The sequence below is a fragment of the Podarcis filfolensis genome, assembly GCF_964270895.1.
Source record: "Podarcis filfolensis genome assembly, chromosome: 4".
Classification (NCBI taxonomy): domain Eukaryota; kingdom Metazoa; phylum Chordata; class Lepidosauria; order Squamata; family Lacertidae; genus Podarcis; species Podarcis filfolensis.
This window is the reverse complement of record NC_139607.1, coordinates 31,950,514-31,970,939: the sequence shown is the minus strand read 5'-3', so window position 1 is coordinate 31,970,939 and position 20,426 is coordinate 31,950,514. Positions and strand designations below refer to the sequence as shown.

Sequence of the window (20,426 nt, the reverse complement as noted above, 5' to 3'; positions counted from 1 at the left end):
ACGCTGCATTGAATTTTCCCCTGACCAGAATGCTTTCTGTACATTCACAAGAGGAGAGCAGGTCAGCTGCCAGGTTCTTTCTTGGGGCCTTTTTCTTGACCTTGAGCAAATATTTCTGCATCTCACACAGAACAGGCCCAGTTCAAACAGCTGGCTTATCCAACTGCCATCCTTTTGAGGCATTCAGTTTTGCAGGCAGAAAGCATCTTCAGGTAGGGCCGGGAATGATTTCTGCCAAAAACCCTGGAGAGAACCACTATCCAACAGGGGGAGGGGGTCTGACTCAATGTAATGTTTTTTATTTGTTTGTTTGTTTGTTTTTGCAAGATTCATACACCGCTTGTTTGTAAGGAAACCTCAAAGAGGTTTACAAAAAGGATAAAACAATAAATTAAAAAATATAATCAGTGGAAAAACCGTTTGGAACATTAAAAGAAATAATTAGAATCAACAATAAACTCAAAGCTAGATTAAAACACAGGTCAGCACTCTGCATGTCTGGGTGGACTTGCCTCAATAAGAATGTTTTTAGCAGCTGCCCTAAAGGTAAAGGACCCCAAGAAGGTTAAGTCCAGTCAAAGGCGACTATGGGGTTGTGGCGCTCATCTCGCTTTCAGGCTGAAGGAGCCGGTGTTTGTCCACAGACAGCTTTCCGAGTCATGTGGCCAGCATGACTAAACCGCTTCCGACACAACAGAACACAGTGACGGAAACCAGAGCGCACAGAAACGCCGTTTACCTTGCCGCCAGAGCGGTACCTATTTATCTACTGGCACTGGTGTGCTTTTGAACTGCTAGGTTGGCAGTAGCTGGGACAGAGCAATGGGAGCTCACTTTGTCACGGGGATTCAAACCACCAACCTTCTGATTGGCAAGCCCAAGAGGCTCGGCACCTGCCTGGTCAGAGAATCATAGAATTGGAAGGGAACCCAGGGGCCATCTAGTCTGACCCCCTGCAATGATGTCAGCAGGCAGGGAGTTCCAGAGTATGGGAGCCGCAACACTAAAAGATCCATTTCTTTCAAATGCAGAATGAGTACTAAGTGGTGCCTGTAAAAGGCATTCAAAGCAATCAAGTGGGGATACACAGGGTATGGCAATCCTGCAAGTGAACCAGTGCTAACTGAACTGGCTTTACGTATATACTAATAGTAACACCTTGAATTTGGTAGCAAATAAGCAGCAAATCAGTCCGAGTCTCTGAGAGGAGGTGTTATATCCCGACCGGGTCCTGCCGGCAATTGCCCCATAGCATTCTGCACTCGCTGCAGCTTCCAGATCAAGGGAAGCCCCACAGAGCACACTGCAGTAATTTAATCTTCTAGTAACCAATGCTTGAACTCCTGTTCAGTTGTTAAGGAGAAATAGTGATGATATCAGCATACTTCCTAATGACCACTGTCACCACTTCTTCATTTGCTTTACACAGGCCAAATTGGTGGTAGATCTCAAACATTTGAGTTTATTGAGCAACACCCAATCTGCTCTGGTTATGCATGTTTATGTGTGTATAAACGAAACAGAATTATCCCAAATGTGGGAAGGAATGTGCTATTTTATTATCGTCTGATTGTGGTGTGGAATGGGAGGGTAGACAGACAGGGAACCTCTGCTGTTCAGTGAGGAAAAATCTTTGTTGCTTGCTAGTATTTGCCTGGCCAAGCCTGAAGCAGCTGTCTAGGTTGTGGTATAAACTTGCCACCAGTATACCTCCCCTCACACAAACACACCCTCTATGGTTCGTTCCAATCTTATCTGTTCCTTCCTTCAGTTATTATTTTCCCTCTTCTGGGACTAACTGCCTGTTCATTTTTGAGGGATAAGAACCTTCCAAATGGAGCAGTCATGAAACTCTCTTGCTGCAAGCCATTGGTGTCTAGGACCACAGTTTTGTGTGTTGGTGCTATTTATTCCATTTATGAATCGCTTCCCATTAAAACATCCTGAAGCTATTTCAGTGCTACTGCGGCAGCTACATTGCCAGGTAACATATTGCTGGGTTGGAATTAGGAAGTGGGAAAACAAATTCCCATCAAGTTCTGCAGAGCCACTGTATATTGTTTACAATCCGTAGTGATACACAGTACAGTCAAACCTCGGTTCCTGAACGCCTCCATTGTCGTATGTTTCGGCTCCCGAACGCCAAAAACCCAGAAGTAAATGCTTCCATTTTCAAACGTTTTTTGAAACCTAAACATGCAATACGGCTTTCGCTAAGTGCAAGAAGCTCTTGCAATCAGTGGGAAGCCGTGCCTCGGTTGCGTGGCAAGTTCCCGCCTCCCCCCAGAAGAAATAAAGACACTGGACACCAAGAATTAAGTTAATGGGTGGAATAGGCCACAACTTTATTGATTACAGGAATGAGCGGTATTGGCTTAGGCATTGGTCCTATCAACTAGCTGGCTTCAGACCAGTTGCGTGAAGACTGGCAAGGGTTAACCACCAGTAAAGGGAGTCCTGCTGAGGCACGTCAGCTAGGAGCTCCCCAGGGGTCACCGCTCGGGGGCGTGCCTTAGGCCCACACCTCCATAGGCTTCGGACAGGGCCAAGCCCCCCGGAGTCCTTTATCGGACTACCCTTTTGCTGTGGGGGAGGCGATGGAGCTGCCTCCCCACCTTCTCATCTACCTAACCCTCCCTTACCAATGCCTAACCGCCAATGCCGAGGAGTTGTGACAAGTTGCTACGAGGTAGGCGAGAAACAAGGAAGCAACGCTGGAAAATCCTGCAAAGAAATCAGCTGCAAACCAAATCAGCTGGCACGGCGAAAAGAGGGCGAGCCTCGGCCGCGCCAGCCCTAAATAGAGCGGGCCACGCCTCCCCAGCCAGCTGATTGGCTGGCCAGGTGGATGACGCGGCCGAGGATTCCCCTGATCTTGCTGGGGCTATTACCAGCCCCCGCGCTGGTGGAGGTGGGCGTGAAGCCCACAACCCCACCTCCTCCCTATCTCGGAAGTGGCTTTTTCAAACATTTCGGAAGCCAGATGAGAACTGAGGCACCACTGTATCCCCAAGTTCTGTTCCCTGGAACCTTTTCGTGAGGATACCATGGTCAATGGTAACAAAAGCCCAGAGATAGATAAAAAAAGCAGCTTCTCATGTTCTTATTTCCATTGCATAAAATTTATAGCCTCCTGACTCCTTTTTACCCTGTATATGAAGGAAACGAATTGCAATCCATGGCTTAGTGTTGCATTCAGAGCAGAAATTATGGTTTGTTTCGTTCCAGCAAACCATGATCAGATATAATGCTAAGCCAGGGTGCGTTTCCTCTAAGTCAGGCATAGGCAAACTCGGCCCTCCAGATGTTTTGGGACTACAACTCCCATCATCCCTGACCACTGGTCCTGTTAGCTAGGGATGGTGGGAGTTGCAGTCCCAAAACATTTGGAGGGCCAAGTTTGCCTATTGCCTGCTCTAAGTGCAAGCTAGGAGGAGAGGACCAGGCACAATTTCCCTTTGTACAGCAAACCATGGTTTATCATGACATGTGAGCGTAGCCATTGTGAAAATCCTTTGCCATGTTGTTCAGCATTCTGGAATTGCACATTAATTTTGAGGATGTTTCTCTTTTTAGACTTGGCTGCATTTGTCATCTTGTGTCTTCAGCGTTGTTTTGTTCTTCATTGTTGCTCTCCTTTACAACGCGTCTTGCCCAATATGTTACCCTCCATCCAATCCCTACTGGACCATGGAAAAGCTGATGGGAGATCCTATGTTTTATCTGACTTGCTTCATAACACCTGCTGTTGCTTTGCTTCCAAGGTAAAGTATTTTTCCCCCTTCTTCTTCTGTATATTTGTTAGTGGACAGACCTCGTTTTCATTCTTTTGTGAAGATATTGCTAAGCTGCAGGCATGTGCATATGCAGAAATAATCAAAATGTGTCCTAGAGCTGTCAAGCCCAAATGAATCAATAGTTTTGTTTTGTTTTTAGCCGTTGGCCATAACAAATATATGAAATGAATATCAAATAGATCACAACAAAGCAGATTTGTGAACAGATAAATAAAAACCCTACCTAAATTCACATAACAAAAGACACTACGCGTTAATATGTTTTAAGAGATGTGTGCAGATTCTTATGTACAGTGGTACCTTGGTTCTCGAACTTAATCTGTTCCAGGAGCCCATTCGACTCCTAAAACAGTTCAAAAACCAAGACACGGCTTCCATTTGGTTGCAGGAGCTTCCTGCACTCAAGCGGAAGCCGCATTGGACGTTCGGCTTCCGAAAAAGGTTCACAAACATTTACTTTGCGGCGTTCGGAAGCCGATTTGTTCGACAAATAAGCCGTTTGAGAGCCAAGGTACCACTGTATAATAGAAATGAACTATGGGGAGAGATTAGGTCATGCCCACTGACTCCACCCTTATCCTCCACACAGGAACCTATGCTCCCATAATATGACATTTTTGCACACTATAAAATATCAACTTTAGGCCCTGTCCATTTTGTATCCTCCATTTTTGCAGGGTACAAATTTCATATGGGGAGCCTTCACACTTTAAGATTCCTGTGCAAATAGGACCTTTTAACACCTGGAGGTCCAGTGGCTGTGATCCTGATGTTTCCTCTGCACGTTCATTTCTCCATGCATACATAGTCATCTGTGCAGGGCCACAGTCAACAGGGCCTCCAAAGCAAACCATATTGATGCCCTTATTGAAAGGAATGCATACAGAGAAGCTGAGACCAAATTGCAGAACCCTTTCTTCTTCTTTTTTAAGAGCATGCTCTCTTGCTGGTCAGCTGTTTGACTGAGAAGGGGAGCAGATAAGGGGCACAGCACTTAGTAGTGAACACGGTCTACCAAGCTGGACAAATGCACACCAGAACCTGCTTCTCTGCATGTGATTGGGGCATGTTTGTTTAAAAGTCTGACAGATTTGCATTGCGCAAATACGAAGCAATCAACAATGAATTGAAAGTGGAGACAATAGATTTACCTTTCCCTGTTTATCTGTTTGCCTTGTACCACAGAAAAACCTTAATAAAACAATTTTTTTAAAATAAATAAAAAAAACACCCTCAGTGGCCAATTGTCTCCACTGTTTTTTTCTCAAAAGAATAATAAGAATAAGAATATGTTATTTATACCCAAACAGAATAATAATAATAATAATAATAATAATAATAATAATAATAATGTGATAAAACATCAAACATTAAAAACTTCCCTAAACAGGGCTGCCTTCAGATATATTCTAAAAGTCAGATAGTTGTTTATTTCCTTGATATCTGAAGGGAGGGCATTCCACAGGGCAGGCACCACTACCGAGAAGGCCCTCTTCCTGGTTCCCTGTAACCTCACATCTCGCAGTGAGGGAACCGCCAGAAGGCCCTTGAAGCAAGACCTCAATGCCTGGGTTGAATGATGGGGGTGGAGACGCTCCTTCAGGTATACTGGGCTGAGGCCATTTAGGGCTTTAAAGGTCAGTACCAACACTTTGAATTGTGCTTGGAAACGTACTGGGAGCCAATGTAGGTCTTTCAGGACCGGTGTAATACGGTCTCGGCGGCCACTCCCACTCTGGCTGCCGCATTCTAGATTAGATGTAGTTTCCGGGTCACCTTCAAAGGTAGCCCCACGTAGAGCGCATTGCAGTAGTCCAAGCGGGAGATAACCAGAGCATGCACCACTCTGGCGAGACAGTCCACGGGTAGGACAGCTGCCCTGGACATAGAATTGACCTGCGCCTCCATGGACAGCTGTGAGTCCAAAATGACTCCCCGGCTGCGCACCTGGTCCTTCAGGGGCACAGTTACCCCATTCAGAACCAGGAGTGCATTGAAAAGTGCCCAGCCATTTCTCCCTAGTATTATGATGACAGAGACGGGAACACCAGAAAGTAGTTGATGGAGGAAGGGTCTCACCTTCTCCATTCTCTCAAAGGAGAAACCTTTCCTCAAATGGCATTCTAGCCGAGCATCCCACCAGCACTGTTCAGACAAAGTGTACTTGAGATCATCTTCTTTTGGTACATTCGCTTTTCTCAGTTCTTTGACTTATTTGGTCCTGTGGCCCTTTTCATCTCCCTGGCAGGTTCCTGTACAGAACCCTTCAAGGGACTGTGTTTCCCACCCAGCTTCAGCTCGGCCGCCAGTTGTCCAAGATGCCCCCAGATGCTCGCAACCAGCTTTTAAACAGATGGCACACCAAGAAGGAGGGCGGTCCCCACAAATACACCTGTGCTCATTACTCTCCCGAAACCCCGCATTTCCTCGTCGGCGACTCTTTAAAAGCCTGTAGCCGAAAAAGTCCCTCCAGGTTATCTCAGCAAGGGAAAGAACAAGCTAAACAACAAAAGACCATACCCACCACAGGGTTAAACCCCCCTGCTCCCCCTCTTGGTGCTCAGCTATATGAGGGGGACGGGTGTTTTCTGTCGGCTCACAGTCAAGAGGAAACACCTTTGGGTTTTCACAAAGGCACTTCGGAGCTGGAGCCGAACTTACTAGATGAGACATTCCAAAAGAACTCGACAGCAGACCAGGCGGACTTCAGCTTGTTGAACTGGATCACATCGACTTCATTGCTCAACGGCATTGAGAGAGAACTGCCGTGGTTATCGAGCAGTTTACAAAATGGAAGATGGGACAATGCAGCTCCCGGCGACTGCGGTTCTCAGGACCTCAAAGGCATGGCGGAGCAGGCCTCAACCTGTTTCCAGGAAGAAGAGGGAAAGGCTTCCGGTGGCTTCTTCCATACAGAACCTCTTGAGTCCACTTGTTTATGACATAGGCGTTGTAGCGCATACAGTCGTACCTTGGAAGTATCCGTTCCGGAAGTCCGTTCAACTTCCAAAACGCTCGGAAACCAAAGTGCGACTTCTGATTGGCTGCAAGAAGCTCCTGCGGCAAATCGGAAGCCTCGTCAGACGTTCGGGTTCCAAAGAACATTCACAAACCAGAACACTCACTTCCGGGTTTGCAGCGTTCAGGAGCCAAAACGTCTGAGTACCAAGGCGTTTGGGATCCAAGTTACGACTGTATTTTCTATTTGCACAAGAGTATAGTATTGCTCTGTTTCCAACGCTGGAACAGAAAGTCAAGGTACATAGTTTTATTTTGAAAGGATGTTTAAGCACAACATGTTGAAAAGAAAAGCTTTATATACAAAGAAAAAAATCCATATATGTATTTATTTTTCATCTCATTTTATACAAATGCAATATGTTTTTTATTTTTATTTGCTTCTCTTCTGTTATGGGCTCCTGTTATGTACCAGGTGGCAGCTGTTGGATTTCTACCAACAAGTGAATGTGGTCACCATTGGTTCAGCCATCCAGGGCAGGGAAATCCTATATTGACTTAATAAAAACTGGGCATCCCCCATTGAGTTTCTTTGGGGGAGGGAGCAAGGGATGCCTACATGGAACCAAAGAGCTAGGAAATCCATCAGAAACAAAAACCCCGTATGTACGATGTTACACTGCCAAGGACATAGCAATATTGAAAATTTACAGGTGTGGCCCTCCTTCCTCCATTTTTTAAATATTTCAACCATAGCAGTTTATGTATTGTGACAAAATAAGAAATAAATGAAGATCTATGTTGCAAAGATATTTTCCTCTCTTCTGTCGGTGAAGGTACTGTTCTTTGTTTGAAGTCTGGGCCATTTGCAGTGAGAGTTGGAAGGGACCACAAGGGTCATCTAGTCCAACCCTCTGCAATGCAGGAATCTTTTGCTGAACATGGGGCTCAAACCCACAGCGCTGAGTTTCAGAGTCTCGTGCTCTACCAACTCTGACCCTTGAAAGAAGATATAATATGCTAGGGAAATTGTGAGGCTTGTACCAGCTCAAGGCGGCTTACAACATGAAAAAAATTACATAATATAACAAAAATAGTAATAAACAATAAAAATTACACAACCAAATTGAACTATTTCTGCATTATATTTAAATAAAGATACCAATAAAGTTCTAAAATATACAAAAAATGTTATCATTAGCAGCAGCCACCCCCAAACCACACCCAACTGTCAGCTGAATGGTGGAGGTTCAGGGTTCAATCCTGCAGGGAGTGTGTCAAAGTTGGCCCACAGGTGGGGGGGGGATAAATATCTGCCCTCCCCCAAACCTAAAAGGTTCCCCAGCCCTGACTAAGGTGAAAAGGTAAAGGATTCCTGGACGGTTAAGTCCAGTCAAAGGCAACTATGGGGTTGTGGCGCTCTTCTTGCTTTCAGGCTGAGGAAGTTGCCGCTTGTCTACAGACAGCTTTCCAGGTCATGTGGCCAGCATGACTAAACCGCTTCTGGCACAATGGAACACTGCAACAGAAACCAGAACGCACGGGAAAGCTGTTTACCTTCCAACCTCAGCGGTACCTACTAGCGTGCTTTCGAACTGCTGGTTTGGCAGGAGCTGGGACAGAGCAACGGGAGCTTTCCGCATTGCAGGGATTCGAACCGCCGACCTTCTGATCAACAAGCTCAAAAGGCTCAGTGGTTTAGACCACAGCACCACCTGACTTAATGGGGAGTGGAAGCCCATACTGAGCAGCCTAAACATCTATCTGGGTGGATGTCCCACCCACCAACTGCCTCTCCATCTTGCTAGGACTGAGCTTTCAGTTATTGGCACTTATCCAGTCAATTACTGCTCCCTGACACCAGTTCAGCACTTCCAGTGTCTCACCTAATAGAGATGTAAATGAGAAGCAGATTTGGATGTCATCGGCATACTGATGGCACCTCCTCGCTCCAGCTCCTGAGATGACCTCACTCAGCAGCTTGAGATCAAGTTTCAGTGATGAAAATGAATTCAGGTCCTGTCTTATCTTGGATGCATGGTTATTATTTTGTTTTTAATCCTATCTTGTTAGAGGGCTGAGAGTGGGTAAAGGCATTTTAAGGAGGGAAACGCAGTAAAACAGACCACCGAATGAAAATAAATAAGTAATTTAGCATAAAAGACTGACATATAATATTATTTGTCTGATTTGGCAGAGAGACATTAACAGTGCGACCCTATGTGTGCTTACTCATAAGTAAGTGCTGCTATATTCAATGGGGCTTACTCCTAAGTAAGCATGCATAGGACTACATCCTTGGTGATTCAGAAGTGCTAAGGTGTAGATTCTCCATAGTATCTGTGAGGAACTGGAGACAGTTCGGAATTTTCCCAGAATTGAAAGAGGCCATGTTGCAGCTTTGGATGAACTCAGAAGAAGAACTTGGCGATTTGGAAAGAAACACTTCAAAGGAGATCAAGCCTGTTGAGGACATTTGTTGTCAGGTTTTGGTTTCATCCGGAACATTTGTTGTTGTTGGGCTGTAACTTCTACCAGCTCCCCCTGGGTCAGATCTTAGCACCATGAAAAGTCGTGGCCAAATTCCCACAGATGTCTTTAAGGATTGCTCACGTCGTTTAGGATTGCACATTCGACATGCGGTGGCAGGATGTGCTCTGACAAGCCATGTGGACTCTGCAGCCTCAAGGGCTTGGTTCAGCGCCAGAGTATTCTGCGACTCTTCCACTAGAGTTAGCTATCAAGCTGGGCTCTAGAATTAATATTGTTCCTGGGTTGAACAACGTGCAGCCATGAAGATAAACTGCCAGAATCATAAAAAGAGCCCATTTTCTTCTTCAGATCATAGAATTGTAGTGTTGGGAGGGACCTCAAAGGGCTGGGACAACCCAGTCAGATGTGTGGGGTACAAATAATAAAATCATTATTATCTAGTCCAAACCCTGTAATGCAGGAATCAAAAACCCTTTTTGACCCTTGTCTTCTTGCAACATATTCATTGGAATAATGCAACCTCTTCCATCCATTTCCAGTATAGGTTAAAGGATGCCTAAGGCAGGACTGGTGGTTGCTGCAATGCAACAACATAGATACCTACGGGACCGCCTCTCCCGGTATGCCCCATGGAGAGCCTCAAGGTCCATAAATAGTAACACCCTAGTGGTCCTGGGCCCTAAGGAAGTTAGATTAGCTTCAACCAGAGCCAGAGCCTTTTAAACTCTGGCTCTGGCCTGGTGGAATCATAGAGTTGGAAGAGACCACAAGGGCCATCGAGTCCAACCCCCTGCCAAGCAGGAAACACCATCAGAGCACTCCTGACATATGGTTGTCAAGCCTCTGCTTAAAGACCTCCAAAGAAGGAGACTCCACCACGCTCCTTGGCAGCAAATTCCACTGTCAAACAGCTCTTACTGTCAGGAAGTTCTTCCTAATGTTTAGGTGGAATCTTCTTTCTTGTAGTTTGGAACCATTGCTCCGTGTCCGCTTCTCTGCAGCAGCAGAAAACAACCTTTCTCCCTCCTCTATGTGACATCCTTTTATATATTTGAACATGGCTATCATATCACCCCTTAACCTCCTCTTCTCCAGGCTAAACATGCCCAGCTCCCTTAGCCGTTCCTCATAAAGCATCGTTTCCAGGCCTTTGACCATTTTGGTTGCCCTCCTCTGGACACGTTCCAGTTTGTCAGTGTCCTTCTTGAACTGTGGTGCCCAGAACTGGACACAGTACTCCAGGTGAGGTCTGACCAGAGCAGAATACAGTGGCACTATTACTTCCCTTGATCTAGATGCTACACTCCTATTGATGCAGCCCAGAATTGCATTGGCTTTTTTAGCTGCCGCGTCACACTGTTGGCTCATGTCAAGTTTGTGGTCAACCAAGACTCCTAGATCCTTTTCACATGTACTGCTCTCAAGCCAGGTGTCACCCATCTTGTATTTGTGCCTCTCATTTTTTTTGCCCAAGTGCAATACTTTACATTTCTCCCTGTTAAAATTCATCTTGTTTGTTTTGGCCCAGTTCTCTGATCTGTCAAGGTCGTTTTGAAGTGTGATCCTGTCCTCTGGGGTGTTAGCCACCCCTCCCAGTTTGGTGTCATCTGCAAATTTGATCAGGATGCCCTTGAGTCCATCATCCAAGTCGTTGATAAAGATGTTGAATAAGACCGGGCCCAAGACAGAACCCTGTGGCACCCCACTAGTCACTCTTCTCCAGGATGAAGAGGAACCATTGATGAGCACCCTTTGGGTTCGGTCAGTCAGCCAGTTACAAATCCACTGAGTGGTAGCATAGTCAAGACCGCATTTTACCAGCTTCTTTACAAGAATATCATGGGGCACCTTGTCAAATGCCTTGTCAAGGTAGGCTACATCCACTGCGTTCGCTTCATCTACCAGGCTTGTAATTCTGTCAAAAAACGAGATCAGCTTAGTCTGACATGACTTATTTTTCAGAAATCCATGCTGACTATTGGTGATCACAGCATTCCTTTCTAGGTGCTCACAGACTGTTTGCTTAATGATCTGCTCCAGAATCTTCCCTGGTATTGATGTCAGACTGACTGGGCGGTAATTATTTGGGTCCTCTCTTTTCCCCTTTTTGAAAATAGGGACAACATTTGCCCTCCTACAGTCTGCCGGGACTTCGCCTGTTCTCCAGGAATTCTCAAAGATGACTGCCAGTGGTTCTGAAATCACATCTGCCAGTTCTTTTAATACTCTTGGATGCAGTTCATCTGGCCCTGGAGACTTGAATACATCTAGACTAGCCAAGTATTCTTGTACTATCTCCTTAGTTATTCTGGGCTGTGTTTCCTCTGCTGAATCATTTGCTCCAAATTCTTCAGGTCGGACATTGTTTTCTTTATCGGAGAAGACTGAGGCAAAGAAGGCATTGATGAGTTCAGCCCTTTCTGTGTCCCCTGTTTGCATTTCACCATCTTCTCCTCTGAGTGACCCCACTGTTTCTTTGTTCTTCCTTTTGCTACGAACATACCCATAAAAGCCTTTTTTGTTGCTTTTAACCTCTCTAGCAAGCCTGAGTTCATTCTGTGCTTTAGCTTTTCTGACTTTGTGTCTACACGTGCTGGCTATTTGTTTGAACTCCTCTTTGGTGGTTTCCCCCCTTTTCCATTTTTTGTACACATCCTTCTTTAATCTTAACTCAGTTAAAAGTTCTTTAGATAGCCACCCTGGCTTCTTTAGGCACCTTCCATGTTTCCGTCTCATTGGTATTGCCTGAAATTGTGTTTTTACTATCTCCCTCTTTACAAACTCCCAGCCATCATGAACTCCGTTTCCTTTTAGTATTACTGTCCATGGGATCTCACCCAGCACTTCCCTAAGTTTTATGAAGTCGGCTTTCTTAAAGTCAAGAAATTGAGTCCTAGTATGCTTGGCTGCTCCTTTCCGCTGTATAGTAAACTTCAGAAGAGCATGATCACTCGCACCTAATGATCCTTCCACTTCTACCCCACTAACCAGGTCATCAACATTGGTTAGGACCAGATCTAAAATGGCTGTTCCTCTTGTTGCTTCTCCCACTTTCTGGACAATGAAGTTGTCTGCAAGGCCAGTGAGGAATCTGTTTGACCTTATGCTCTTGGCTGAGTTTGACATCCAACAAATATCCGGGTAATTGAAGTCCCCAATTACTACTATCTCCCTTCCTTTTGCATGCTTGGCCATCTGTTCCCGGAAGGCATCATCTATGTCCTCCGTTTGGCTTGGGGATCTATAGTAAACTCCCACAATGAGGTCACTGTTATTCTTCTCTCCCTTAATTTTGACCCAAATGCTCTCACTTTGGCTTTGAGGTTCTAAATCTTGGATCTCTTCACAGGTATACACATCCCTGACATATAACGCCACTCCTCCTCCTTTCTTGTCTGGTCTGTTTCTCTGAAATAGATTGTATCCCTCCATTATTACATTCCAATCGTGGGACTTATCCCACCAGGTTTCAGTGATGCCTATTATGTCATATTTAGTTTGCTGTACCAAGAGCTCAAGCTCATCTTGTTTATTTCCCATGTTTTGCGCATTAGTGTACAGACATTGAAGTCCATTAATCATTCCCCCGTGTCTCTTATTTAAGGATTTTTTCCTCCCACCACTAGGTCTGTGTGCTGTTTGCACCATTCGGTCTATGACATTTGGATGATCATCTTCATCAATTGATAGACTCCTACCTTCAGGAGCACTGTCTCCCTCCCCCACATTAGTCAGTTTAAAGCCCTCCTGATGAGGTTTCTGAGATTTTTTGCAAAAACATTCCTCCCAACCGTTGTGAGGTGCAGCCCATCGCTTGCCAGAAGTCCATCTTCAAGAAACTGCAGTCCGTGATCTAAGAATCCAAACCGTTCCTGTTTACACCATTTGCGAAGCCAGTTGTTCACTTCCACTATTTTTCCCTCTCTCCCTGGGCCACGTCGTTCAACTGGGAGGACAGATGAGATGACAATTTGGACGCTCTGCCTCATGAGACCAGGGCCCTGCGGGATCTGATTTCTTTCCGCAGGGCCTGTAAGACAGAGTTGTTCCGCCTGGCCTTTGGCTTGGAGCCAATTTGATTCCCTCCCCCTCTTTCTTTTTTCTTTTCCTTTCTCTTCCTGCAATGAGGCTACATTTTAATATTTTAATCTTTCAATATTTTAATGTTGTATTTTAATTTTGTTTTTAAGTTGTATTCATCCAACTTATTTTTATTATTGCTTGTTAGCCACCCTGAGCCCGGCCTTGGCTGGGGAGGGCGGGGTAGAAATAAATTATTATTATTATTATTATTATTATTATTATTATTATATGACAAACTACAGGTTCCCCATCCCTGCTCTCCCTAATAGGCTTTATTCAGATATTCGTAGCCTGAGGACTGGGCTTCCTATGGAACTGCACTTTCTCTCTTTTTTGACATATGTAAACTCTTCTTCAAAGAACTGAACTCAGGTCCATGCAGTGCTTCCTGTTTCCAGCAGAAACTGGCTGTGCAAGAGTGCTAATTGGCTAGCCCCCCACCCATGGCAATAATAAAGCTATTCCCTCTCCCTAGCCTACCCTCAGGTTTTTCAAATTAACATAATGGATTGATTTTTTTAAAAAGTATCTGGTGACAATTTTTATAACTAATAAACAAGCTAGGTGCCTGAATATATGTAATGCCCAAAGCCAGCCTGAACAGAGGCATCATTCCATGCTGGATCTGAATTTCAATCTGAGGTAAGTGTGTCAATACAGAAGAAAAAGTTGCCAGAAAGCTGAGCTTGCAGACCTTCCAAGAGTCCCTATTTTCCAGGGACAGTCCCAGATTTACAGAAGCCATCCCAGTTTCTGATTTGACCCCAGAATGTCCCACTTTTCCTTAGGACGTTGCTATTTTCACCAGAGAAATGTTGGAGGGTATGGAGTTATGCAACCCATGAGCCAAGGAGATAAGTAACTATACAACCTTTAGAAGACATCTGAAGGCAGCCCTGAATAGGGAAGTTTTTTTAATGTTTAATGTTTTATTATGTTTTTATATATGTTGGAAGCTGCCCAAATTATTATTATTTTATTTTTATTTTTATTTTTATTTTATTTTTATTTATTTATTATTATTATTATTATTATTATTATTATTATTATTATTATTGAATGGGATGTCCCTATTTTCATCAGAGAGATGTTGGAGGGAATGAGTTTGCCTCCACAAACACAGCACAAACACACCAATTCCTGTGTTCGTAGTTTCTATCATGATCTTTATCATGAGATTTACAAGTTAATTCCCAACAGTGAAATCCTGCGTTGCTGTTTGAGTATGAACGGATGAAACGGGTAAAGTCAGCAAAAGCTGCTTCCCTCCCTCTCTCCCTCCCTCCCATCCACCCACCTTGCTCATATTCTTGCCTGTTTCTAGGCTTTTAAATCCTCTGGCTTAATCATGGTTTATCGCTCTAATTTTCCTCCCACACGTCCCCAACCGCAGTCCCACTGGTTGAAAATCTATTAGGTAACTGAATTGTCTGCTCTTCAAGTCACTATTGGAAATGTAGCGCTGATGTGCAATAGGCAGTGGGGATTTTAGCTTAATTAAAAATGATTCCAACAGTCACCAGCACTTTTACACAAGACTGATTAAGGGTTTTTTTGTAGCTCTTGGTGGTCATCCATATGAGTCCTATTCTTAGTGCATGGCAGATTTTAAAAGTCTCACAGTATTTGCTGGGGAGGGTAGGGGGGGTTGGCCAAGTATTTCCTAACCTCTTGCCCAGCAGTCCTATCCATTACCCAAAATGAGATGTTCCAAAAAACCCTACAAAACCTCAGTAAACTATTGTTGTCTGCCTGTTACAGCCTCCAGAGCTGCGAGTAGGGAGTGGACTGTTGCCTCACAGGCCTAATGGATAACTTTTCCTGCTAAGCCTGAGGTGCAAGGTGCACTTATGGCTTAAACTATTTTATTTTTTTCAGAACCCCAATACTATCTGGGTATCACATTCTTCAGCTACACATCTGCCATAGCAACGACACGAGTAGGCAGCAATTGAAAACTCCAAGGTACAATGCAATTTGATGCCATGGCAGCAAATAAAATATTATCCTTCCCTCCCTTTCTCCATGCAGACCCCAACACCCCTAAATCCATTCCAGATTATTTCCCCCCAAGCCTATGTAGTGGATTTGCTAGGAGACCCCTATTTCCCTCAGCTCCCAGAGTCTCCTGGGAAGAGAGGCTGATTGTTAAACCAATCTGGGAACTATAGTTCTGTGAGGGGAATGGGATCTCTCAGCACCCTTAACAAACAGTTGCCAGGGTTCTTTGGAGGAAGACGGGACTGTTTAAAGGGGTGAAGTGCTGCTTTAAATGTCTAGTGCTATTCCGGCCTTAGTTTGTATGAACTAGTATAGCTTTACATCCTGTATTCAAGTAATAGCACCCAAGCATTGTTGATATCTCGTATCAAGATTGATGTTTACAGGTGTATACACCCAAAAACAGGGGGTTTCAGTCCATTTCACATTGCTGGTTCTGAAATACCAAAACAGGGACATATGCTGCCAAACCCCAGTAAACTACTAGAACGACATTGCACAAATTGGGACTCTCCCCTCTCGCTCCGGGAAGGAGTCTGTGTTGCTTATCTCCAGTTTTCTTCTTTGGCAATCACTCGTAGCCGAATAAGATTGTCTTCTATAAACATGGTTTTAACAGTGAGTCCGTAAGTGACTGTGGAGGCCAATTCTGGACCCACACGTCCTTCCACAGTGGGGACATAGGTTTACAGGCGGGAGTGGATCATGGTGAGGGTTTGCCAAGTATGCCTTCCTCTCAACACGTTTCTCCCTTTTGTCCTCAGTTCGAGCATCTACAAAGCCCATGACACCTTTGGTAAAGGCTGTTCTCCAACTGGAGCACTCGCAGGCCAGTGTTTCCCAGTTGTTCGTGTTTATACTACTTTTTTTAGAGTTGCTTTGATAGAGTCTTTAAACCTCTTTTGTTGACCACTAGCATTACACTTTGCATTTTTAAGTTCAGAATAGAGTAGTTGCTTTGGAAGATGATAATCAGGCATCCAAAAACATGACCAATCCAACGAAGTTGATGTCAAAGAATCATTGCTTCGACATTGGTGATCTTTGCTTCTTCCAATACACTGGCATTAGTTCGCCTGTCTTCCCAAGTGATTTGCAAAATATATTATATTATCTCCAGTATAACAATGCCAGCGTAGGATGACCCATTAATCTGCTTTCACTAGATTAAAACTACTGAGGCAAATGCAATTTCCGGTCAAAATAAAAATGAGAAAACAGAATAAATTTTCCAGAGCGAAAATGGAAGAATCGAATCTTTGCCAAATAATTGTTTTCTTCTTTGAGGCCTGTACTCCTGAGTTCAGAGGTCAGCAGGATATATACATTGCTGCAAAGGAAGACTTGATCAAATAGTAGCCCAGGCAGTACATTCTAGAGCTTGAGTACCACAATTCCCATCAAGCCTAGCCAGCACAGCCAATAATTAGGGATGTTAGTATTTGTAGTCTACAAGGTCTAGAGGGCACCAGGTTGGCTACCAACCATTTGTGCTGATGGATGAACTTCACATGTGTCGTTTAGGTTATGTAGACCAGACAGACATTAATAGCAAGTGAAACACTTAGGATTGGATTACTATTGGCCCTTTTATGACTGCGACAAGCTTTTTTTCCCCCCTCTCTGGAACAGCTTGAGAATTCACGAGTTATTCTCTTCCTTGGGATATGCATCCCGTAGACAGTGTGATTAACTACTTACATGTGAAATCCTGGCTTAGTAGAAATCAGTGGCAAACCCCCCACTGACTTCAGCCCGATGCTGAGTTTTCATTTCGTTAAGTTTATGGCTATGCCATTAGCAAGAAAATCTACACAGCAATTACAAAAGCTGGCAGGTAATTAATCTTAAAAAAAAATCCATGTGTTGACAATGGGTGGGAAGTAGTGGATGGCACACTATGGAGACAAAGAGATCGCCATGTGGGTTAGTGCCATGTAAACACCACAGTGTGAGATTCTGAATGCAGAATAAAGCTTTCTGAGAGCCTCAGCTTCATAGAATCATAGAATTGCAGAGTTGGAAGGGACTCTGAGGCCCATCTAGTCCAACCCCCCGCAATGCAGAGATATGCAGTTGTCCCATATGGGGATCACACCTGCAACCTTGGCATTATCAGCACCATGCTCTAACTAACAGAGTATCAGGCCTAGTGAGCCTCCATTTGTAAAAAGACAGCAAACTTCTAGCTGTTATTATTAGGGAGAAATGTCTACTGAAACAGGATTTCCACTGGTCAGGGGCAGCATTTCAACGCCCTACATATCTGCTTGTCCTTACTTTGGTTCAAAAACATACCACAAAAAACAGGGGGGGGTTTTAAGGCTGAGGTGGGGGGCATACAAATGTTACTTCTCAATGTATATGAACATAAATATTTGGTGCATTTATTCCCAGAATGAAAGCTCTTTCTGGTAAGCATTTAAAATATTGACATAAACTTCAGAACGTGGATGTTTGCTGTAGATGTTTTCACTCCCCTCCATGGGTATCGGAGAGATTTCCCTCCCGGCCTCCATCGGATACACTTGTTTACACCTCTGCAAAATGGTTGACAAATTGCATTATTCTCACTTGGCGAGTCTTGAGGCCTACATTACATTGGTGAACACCAGGAACAAGACTGTGGAGACTGAAGCTCATTACTAATTTAGCACGTAAATGAAAAATTGCCAGCTCTTGAGGTAGAAGAGAGGAGCGCTGCACTGCCTTTGGTGCAGGCTCTTGTTGGTTTGGGTTTTTTGCTGCTTTGTGTTGCATGGTTGGTTCCCTCGGGGCTGCTTCCCAGGAGCCTTTCAAATATCTCACATGGACCTCTGTATCACTATAATGTGACACAATCTGCTGAATTGATCATTGCGTACCCTCCAACATTTCTCTGATGAAAATAGGGATGTCCCAACATGTCTCTGAAGAAAATAGCGACACCCTAAGTGGGACATTTTAGAGGGAAAGGCCTAAGTCAGAAGCCCCCTGCAAAGTCAAGTGCAAAATAATAAGGAACTGGAGAATGAAGCTATCATGTCTGCATATACTGGCTGATATTATTATTATTATTATTATTATTATTATTATTATTATTATTGCTGCTGCTACTGATATGAGTGTTTTGGACAACAATGTCTTAATTTCCAACTTGCAGACATGTACTCCAGCCACCATGATAGCCTCGTGAGGGAGTGACTCAGTGAGTCATTTAGAATCATAGAATTGTAGTGTTGGAAGGGACCCAAGAGTCATCTAGTCCAACCCCCCGCGATGCAGGAATCTCAACGAAAGCATCCATGATTTGGGCACAAGCCTTGGTTTCCAAAGAAATGGTCTGGGGAAAGTTTGCTCTGAACTGGTTAAATGTTTGATTATGCAAACAAAACAAAAAAGCCTGACTAGAAGCTAACTAATATGCTGCTACCCTAAGACGAATGGTCCTTTTCTGCCTGAGGGCCATGTGAGAACCTTCTGGAGGCCATATGCCAGCGGTGAGTGGGACCAGGGGCAGAAAAGCAAATGGAGCAACGAACAGAAATGTGGCCTTTATATTGTAAGCTGGTTTCTACTCACACTGACACCCTTTTCTGCCCTCTATCCAGGCAAGCAAGAGACCTCAGCAGAGTTCCGGGACACATTTCAGCCAGGCAAAAACCCTCAAGGAAGGTGGGAAGGGAGCCCAAAGATGGGTTGTGGATTGTGAAGAGGGGTTGTGCCATGGGAAGAAATCCCAATAAAAAGGCTGGGAGAGATGGACTTGCCTCCTGGCCCTGCGGTTGCCCGCCCCCAGGGCAAAACTAGTCTCTCTGAACTCTCAGCACATGGGCATCAACGCCACGTTTCGGTCTGAGTGACGAATCCCCAAGGCAGTCCGCCACAAACTGGAAAAGGGGCGAGATGTTCATGCTGCGCTTGCACCAAAAAGTGTGACTCACAAGCAGCGAAAGAAATAAGACACAGTCCCTGCGCTCTTCACTTACGGAAACAGTCATTCAGAGCAGTCTGCAGGCTCCCCCTGCTGCGTGTTTAAGAGATGTTCCCAAATCTCTTGGCGGGGAATTTCATGTGCCTAATTCTTTTTCTGTGACTGACCAGCAAAGCCTGCGCTAGTCAGCGAGAAAACGCAGGAGCTGTTTGACCCAACCTTGGGGAAATGTTTTGTTTGGGGATGTGCAGCACTTTTGAGAAGTGCTCAGAGACTACGGCTAGCATTTGGATGCAGGAGGACAGCAGAGGCTTTTGCTAACCATGGCTTCTTTCATTTTCATTTCACTTTGATTTTGTATATCCCCCTCTCTTTCTATTACTATATGCAAGGTGGGTTTACAAGCTGAAGAAACAACGGAATAGACAACGACAATCACACACCTAACTGCAATGTGATCCAATACAAAAAGTCATAATAAAAAGATAACTTTAAAGTAGACAAGTTATATCAAATAAAACAATATTCAGGAGGGCGGACTTACCCCTCTCCAAACTCTGTCCAGTTCAGTCAGCAGAAGGCTCAGTTGCAAAAAGGGTGCTGTGAGTCAAACTTGGTTGTAAAGGATTGTTTTCACTCTGTCAGGCTGAGGCCTTCTCAGTAGCTCCACTCCTGAAGAGAGTTTGGAATCGTGGTAAATTACACCTGGGTAATTTACCCTCAGGTGGACTATGCCGGATTCTTATAGTTTGGGTTGCTCTGTTAGTTCCCATTGAAATTAGTGGGTCTTAAGTAAGTCATGCCTTACTTTTCAGCTTGATTTCAGTGATACCTAAAGATGATTAACTTAGGGTTGCCGTATTTTAAAAAGTGAAAATCCAGACATTAATCTGGCGGGGGGGGGTGGGCAAAGTTGTTCAGCTTTTGGGGGAGGCAAAGATGCTGAGTTTTTTCTTTTTTGTTGAACTTTTCTTTTTGCAAAATCTCCCCCCTCCCCCAACAACATTTTTACCGATTTTTTGAAAATTCCTCCAGGACGCTATTTTCAACAAATCCCGTATATGTCTGGGAAAATCTGCATGTATGGCAGCCCCAACTAACTGCATCCAGTCCACAGCCTCGTTTTTAAAGTTTTTAAAGGGTTAGGACCCTTCTTTAAGTTTATGAGCTATGCGCTTGTT

The 20,426-nt window shown here is 44.4% G+C and overlaps 1 protein-coding gene and 1 long non-coding RNA gene across 3 annotated transcripts in view; one reads left to right on the top strand and one right to left on the bottom strand.

Annotated features, from left to right (window-relative positions):
* ATP10A (ATPase phospholipid transporting 10A (putative)) overlaps positions 1–7,563 on the top strand; it is a 47,464-nt gene extending 39,901 nt beyond the window's left edge. For both annotated transcript variants that reach the window (XM_083610509.1, XM_083610508.1), the window contains exons 14-15: positions 3,577–3,764; positions 6,046–7,563. In XM_083610509.1, the coding sequence (XP_083466635.1) occupies positions 3,577–3,764; positions 6,046–6,739 (882 nt within the window). In that variant the 3' untranslated portion in view covers positions 6,740–7,563. The remainder of the gene's footprint in view (positions 1–3,576; positions 3,765–6,045) is intronic.
* The window catches only part of LOC310761285, a 70,575-nt gene that overhangs the window by 27,669 nt on the left and 22,480 nt on the right, over positions 1–20,426 (bottom strand). The window lies entirely within an intron of this gene.